General features: G+C 47.2%; 1 protein-coding gene across 1 annotated transcript in view; it reads right to left on the reverse strand.

The window, feature by feature from the left end:
• The window catches only part of adcy8 (adenylate cyclase 8 (brain)), a 28,415-nt gene extending 22,340 nt beyond the window's left edge, over positions 1-6,075 (reverse strand). Inside the window, 4 exon segments of the mRNA XM_063220066.1 lie at positions 207-340; positions 604-753; positions 4,829-5,008; positions 6,009-6,075. Coding sequence (XP_063076136.1) covers positions 207-340; positions 604-753; positions 4,829-5,008; positions 6,009-6,053 — 509 coding nt within the window. The 5' untranslated portion in view covers positions 6,054-6,075.
• Positions 6,076-6,964: the final 889 nt, after the last annotated feature.

Genomic DNA, 6,964 nt, shown 5'->3' on the forward strand with positions numbered 1-6,964 from the left:
CCTATGCTGGCCCAGACTTTAAGGTACATTATTATTCTGATTACTATTATTATTATAAAGTTACCTGACGTTCTCGTAGCGGTGGATTGCCTTATTATTATTATTATTATTATTATTATTATTATTATTATTATTATTATTATTATTATTATTATAAGGTTACCTGACGTTCTCGTTGCGGTGGATGTATATTGTTATTAGGTTACCTGACGTTCTCATAGCGGTGGATGTATATCCTGTGGAACTGCTGCTGTAGGCTCTCGTCCTCCACGCTAGTCCCCATGTCATTGATCATCTCCAGGACGACGAACCGCGGCAACACCGACAACACCAGCCGCTCCTGAACACACACAAGAGATACAGCCCATTTTTGTAGTTTAATAGCCTTTCTATAATAGGGTTCAATGGGTGAAACGACTACACAATAGGCTACCTGAAGAGGCCATTTTTGTAGTTCAGTCATCACATCTTATAAAGGGGTTCAATGGGTGAACAGACTACAGTCTAGGCTACCAGAGGAGGCCATTTTTGTAGTTCGATGATCACATCTTATAATGGGTTTCAATGGGAGGAAAGAGCACAAAAACACACACACACACTCACCTGCCGTTGGTTTTCGTTCTCCAGGCGCAGTCTGGCCTCCACGCATCGGCGTGTCTCCAGGAAGGCGTGGCGCTGCGCTCGCTCCGACAGGAAAGAGATGAAGACGCCGGCCACACACACGCACACGCACAACGCAGCCTGGGCCAGGAGCTGCACAAACACATGGAGAGAGAAGAGAGAGGGAGAGAAGAGAGAGAGAGGGAGAAGGAGAGAGAGGGAGAGGGAGGCAGTGAGTTGCCATCCGCAATACCAGCAGCAGAGAGAAGGTGACTGTGTCACCTACATTTCCCATCTCTAGGCGAAAAGATGTACTAATTACTTCCATGGATGAAAACGTCCTGTCCTGTCAATTGAAGGACTTTTTGGCATATCTAGGGGTGTCCTCTGTTGTCTAAAATGACACAGAGTTTTAAACTCTCTCTCTGCAGTTCTAGGTTTACTCTCCTTTCAAATTTCACACTTTTGACGCCACTGCTAGGACTAATTTCACTAGCAGTATTTTACACTGTTTTTTTACTCCACTGTTAGCAGTAATTTGACTCTCCGCAGTGTTGTTAATCCTGGAGCTGCAGTTCTAAATGCACTCTGCAATATCAACACCCCTTTCTTCACTGTGGACTCAGACCTCAGTCCTCATAATCATGCTGATGACACTCACATTATACACAGAGTACATGGAAACAGTAATACATGACATAACAAACAGCGAACAATAGCAATGTCTCCACCAAATTACACAGACACAGGCAGCAGCATAGCTCCCAGATAGGAATGAGCATGTTATCCATCCCCATCATTAGCCAACCAGAGGCCCCCTGGCAGGTGGGGGCCCTAGGCTGCAGCCATATCTAACCCTGTCTATGGGGGCCTTGGCAGGTGGGGGCCCCAGCATGCAGCCATATCCAGCCTGTGGTGGGGGCCCTGGGCTGCAGCCATATCCAGCCTGTGGGGGCCCTAGGCTGCAGCCATACCCAGCCTGTGGGGGCCCTAGGCTGCAGCCATGTCTAACCCTGTCTATGGGGGCCTTGGCAGGTGGGGGCCCTAAGCTGCAGCCATAACTAGCCTGTGGTGGGGGCCCTAGGCTGCAGCCATATCTAGCCTGTGGGGGCCCTAGGCTGCAGCCATATCTAGCCTGTGGGGTCCCTAGGCTGCAGCCATATCTAGCCTGTGGTGGGGGCCCTAGGCTGCAGCCATATCTAGCCTGTGGTGGGGCCCCTAGGCTGCAGCCATATCAGTCCCACCAGGAAATCGCGGGCATTTTCTCAAAAAATCGCGGTCGGAATTGCCAGATGGTGCACAAGGATTTCCAGAAAATCGTGATAAAAGTTGCGGAGCTCCTTACTGTGTTGTTGCGATTTTGTTGCGGCATGAAGTGAAAGGTGCGATTTTTGTTGCGATGAAAGTAAAGGACACTGCCACATTCCAGTCCTCTGGTGTTTTTATATTATTTCCATTTTTATATTATAATTTTGGTCCTTAAGCAAAGCAGGGAAGCGGCCAGGGCGAGTTTTTGAGCCAGAATGTCGTCGTGAAAAGTTCCATCTCTTTCATGCTGCCATTACGACACCCTTCATTACAATGCTGTTTATGGCCACTTGACTCTGTTTTAAATGTTATAACCGTTTCAAATTGTAAGCATACAAACTTCGTATCATGTCGATATCCATTCCTGACTTAAACAGTGGATACATAATTAACTAGTATCACTTAGGCCGATAAGTAGGCGGGCGGAATTAGGCATGTCCGCCCAGATGAAGAGGGTGCGTGAAAGGAACTCTTGTGACTGAAATCTTGGTTAATGTGAATCGTCTGCTACACATAGCCTGTCTGTGTCTGCGTTTAATTTTCAAGCTTGTCAAAAGCAACGCAAATAAAAGCAGAGGGAGGGGTCGCTTTCGAAAGAAGGCATAGGCCTAGGTTTTTTTCTTTTTTTCTCCTGCGCCGTCAGCCGGCTTTAAATTAACGGCTGATGATCATTCAATGTAACGAGGATGGAGTTCACAGATTTCCAGTTGTGAAGGGTGCTTGCTGAATAATGCTCAGAAATTATATTAATTGTGGTGCTCTTGTGAATAGGCTATAAAACACGACGAGATTGTCATCTATAAAAACACCACGTCGCCTGTAGAACGGAGGTCTCAGCTGTCAATCAATACAGTCAATCGCGCAAAGAGAGAAGGAGAGGGAGAGACAGAAAGTAGTTTTCCAACTAAGTCCCACAGCTTCTCAACGTGTCTGCTCTAGTTTTATTCATGTTCCGTGTTCCTTGCCCGTTTGACTGCGCCAGGTTAAACAGTCCCTAGGCTGCAGCCATATCTAGCCTGTGGTGGGGGCCCTAGGCTGCAGCCATATCTAGGCTTTGGGGGCCCTAGGCTGCAGCCGTATCTAGCCTGTTGGGGCCCTAGGCTGCAGCCATATCTAGCCTGTGGGGGCCCTAGGCTGCAGCCATATCTAGCCTGTGGGGGCCCTAGGCTGCAGCCATATCTAGCCTGTGGGGTCCCTAGGCTGCAGCCATATCTAGCCCTGTCTATGGGGCCTCCTGGCAGGTGGGGGGCCCTAGGCTGCAGCCATATTATTTCGTCTGTGCGTTAATCCGGCCAGGCCGTGTTCCGTGTTAGCAGCGCGTGTTCCACAATGTGTACTCGAACGTCTTCATGATTATGGTAATTATAGTCACATTATGCACACATTAAACGGAAAACAGCACTACATGACACAACAAAACAGCAAACAATGACTCCAGCAGCTTGTGTGTGTGTGTGTGTGTGCGTGCGTGCGTGCGTGCGTGCGTGCGTGTGAGTGTTTGTGTGTGTGTGTGTGTGTGTGTGTGTGTGTGTGTGTGTGTGTGTGTGTTTGTATGTGTGTGTGTGAAGCTGATTTTTAAAAAAGCTGAAAAGGGACAAATGAGAGTGACTCACACGAACAGGCATGACTCACGACTCACACACACACACACACACACACACACACACACACACACACACACACACACACACACACACACACACACACACACACACACACACACACGCACGCACACACGCTCGCACACACACACACACATTTCTGTCTGAGAAAGAAAGGACTGGCAAGGAGGCAACAAGAGTCGCAAAAAGACAGAGAATGAGAGAAAGAGTGAATAATGACTCAGAGAGAGAGAGAGAGAGAGAGAGAGAGAGAGAGAGAAAGAAAGAGAGAGGCAAGCAAACAATTTATGTTGAGGTGTCCCAAGTTAACCACTGAGAGGCTGTTTACACATAAATAGAGTTTTAGAGAGCGGATTTCTTCTCTGTGTGTTCAGTAGATTTATTTGTATCGAGCAGCAAGTGATCACTGGACGCAATTACATTATTAATAATGTAATAATGTGATAATTAAATAGCTGTTTTGCACTCCGGTGAATTTTACATCCATGTTAAAGAGGTTTATAGTGCTGTACATTTGAGGATGATTTGTTTGGTTCCATAGAGTTGCATTACTAAATCCCTCAATGCTCTTGCTCCTCAGTACCTCTCCGATCTCATCCAGCATCCCTCCCAACCAAGGTCCCTGAGGTCCTCTAGCAAGGACCCTCTACCTCTTCATGTGCGTCAAGCCCTCACACTGGCTACGTTCAAAAAGCACCTAAAATCACACTTATTCACTGAGGCCTATGGTCCGTAGCCTCTTACTGCAGCAGGGGTCGCCGGTGACCCTATTCACTTGCTGAAAATGCTTAACTACATCATAACAACATTGCTTTGACATTACAGAGAGCCATAGTGCTGCGCTAAGGGGTTAATAATAATATGTTATGATGTAGCTGAGGGTTGCCAGATGAGAGTGATGATTTCCAGACCAACAAAATGCCCAAAAACCGACCTGGAGGAACTCAATTCCACCCAATGTCAGCTCAATTCTATTGATCTCTTTCTATGGCCATAAGTCTACAGAAAAACCTGCCCGATGCCCTATTTTACCCGCAGATGGCCAACCAACTGGGCAGCAAATTGTCCTATCGGCCAACACTGGCGACAGGTTATCAAGAACCCACCTCCTCTGGCCCTGCCGTGGCTGATATGGTGACGTTTACCACTCGGCCGACCCGGTTCGATTCCCGGTCCGGGTCCTTTGCCGGTCCTTCCCCATCTCTTTCTCCCAGCTCACTTCCTGTCTCTCCTCCGCTGTCCTGTCTCACGGAAACCAATAAAGGCTGAAAAGATACTTTAAAAAAAAAAGAACCCACCTCATCCGCCGTGCGTCCGCCAAGTGCCTGCAGGCCCAGGTGCGTCGTGGTGGTAGCTGTTGCCGCGACTATCGCCCACGGCAACGGGAAGGGCAGCATGCTGTAGGTGGCGAAGAGAGCGAAGAGGGCGTAGCCCACGCCGTCGCCTAGGATACCGTAACCCAGGCTACACGCCAGCACCTGCGCAATACAAAACAAAAGCCCATTACAGTTAACAGAATGGCAATGACCTAGTCGTAACGTATTACTAAAGACCCCGTGTTAGTGTCATACAGTAACAGTTGGGTGTGTTCAGGCAGGGCCGGATTGAAACGGTAGGTTTAGGGAAGTGCCACAGCAAATTCCTGACATGGCAATAAACTTATCGAATCTTGAATATTCATGGTGATATCACACTTTAACCCCTTTGAGCAGCGCCTAGATGTTATAACCTTACAGTTACCAAAATTGTATTGACCAAGTCTTAAATCAGTTACTTATGGCTCGGTTACACTTTAATAGACAGCAGCGTCGCACATATGACATAACGATGTCATAATATAGTCATCGTTGATCATAACGTTGCATCACGACACTTTTATGATACTGTTACGTGACATGTGTCACGTCGCTGTCGTCAGGTTAAGTCTTAGTAAGGCTCTCTGTGCTGTCATGGCAATATTGTTTTGATGTCGATGTGTCTTTCCCAAGGAGGTCTACATACTTACTGTATCATTGGTCTTTCCACCATTGAGTTAAACGGGCGGGCCAATACGCGTCAAGATGCTAACAAAGCAGTTGCCTGACTCGCCTGATATGTCTTTGTGAGCTCCACTACTATGGGTGCAATCCAATATGCGGACTTCCATCCTCCCTTGCCTGCTTATGACCTCATGATGAAAATGTATTCAATATTTTGCAAAAGCACAATTCTAATGTCCCCCAAAAGTTGTTGAAGCTAGGCTGACGGCTAGGAAACTTTATTGTTTTCTCCACAGAGGTGGGGCCAGGAGGCGGGGCGAGGCCACAAGCACAAGTGGAGGACGGGAGTCTGCATATTGGTATGCACCCTATGTGTGAGATGTAGTTCTGCTTACCCCCACCAGGGAGCTCTGGAGCGACACACACACACAGAGAGGCCTGGTCAGAACCAGGTTAGCTATAAAGAATTTTAAAAAAAATGAAATTCATTTCACTCCACCTGCGTTGCCATGGCGACCCACGTGACGGCCGCCCCGTAGCGCATGTATCCGTGGCAACTGCCGGCAGCCCCGGTAGCCCCGGCGCCCGCGGGACAGCCGTGTTTACGCGGCAGCAGGAAGCGGAAGAAGAGCGACTCCGGCCGTCCCAGCGTGGTCACCAGCGCGCACACCGCCAACTCCGCCAGGCTGCCTAGCAACGTGATCGCAGAGGTCACCCCTAGCAACAAGCATGGAGAGACAGGGAGAGAGAGAGACAAAGAAAGAAAGACAGAGAGAGTTGGGAGCGAGACAGACAGAGGGAGAGGGAGAGAGATTTGATGTGTAACACCAATTTATTTTGGATCATTTCAGCAGTTTAAAGAATACAAGTTGACAAGCAGTGCGAGAAGTGAGGAACCCTCTACTTGCACACTATCTTACACAACAGCCAGAGGTGCCAAATGTAAAATTAAATTCATGGTGTAAGTACAACACTAGCACATGACATTACATAGCTGTTACACCATTTACTCCATTATACATACTACATATTGTATACATACTGTACATACTGTATACTGTGTTGTTACTAAAAACACTAAAAACCGGGTCTACTGGCTACTCAGATACGTTACCTGTGTTGGAAGGAAATTGTGTTTCTTTTTAACTCCCAAGGAGCTTATGTTTTTGGTTGCGTTGGTTTGTCTGTAAATTTTGTGGAGTTGTTGGAAATGACACAAGAACCAAGTGATTACATTTTGGTGATACGAATCTCGATCTGGATTCAGGAATAAATAAAAAAAAAAAGATTCTCCACCATTGCAGTTGGAATTTTGACATTCCAGTTTCTAACTCCACAAAAACAAAAACAAGACAGAAAGACTTGAGGGTGCAACAGAGTAAAATGTTCTATTAAAAAGCTTCCTTGGCGGAGGTCTGCACTATGAGTTCATTTCTAGTTTTACGTTTACATTTA

The sequence above is a fragment of the Engraulis encrasicolus genome, chromosome 16 (assembly GCF_034702125.1).
Source record: "Engraulis encrasicolus isolate BLACKSEA-1 chromosome 16, IST_EnEncr_1.0, whole genome shotgun sequence".
Taxonomy (NCBI): Eukaryota; Metazoa; Chordata; class Actinopteri; order Clupeiformes; family Engraulidae; genus Engraulis; species Engraulis encrasicolus.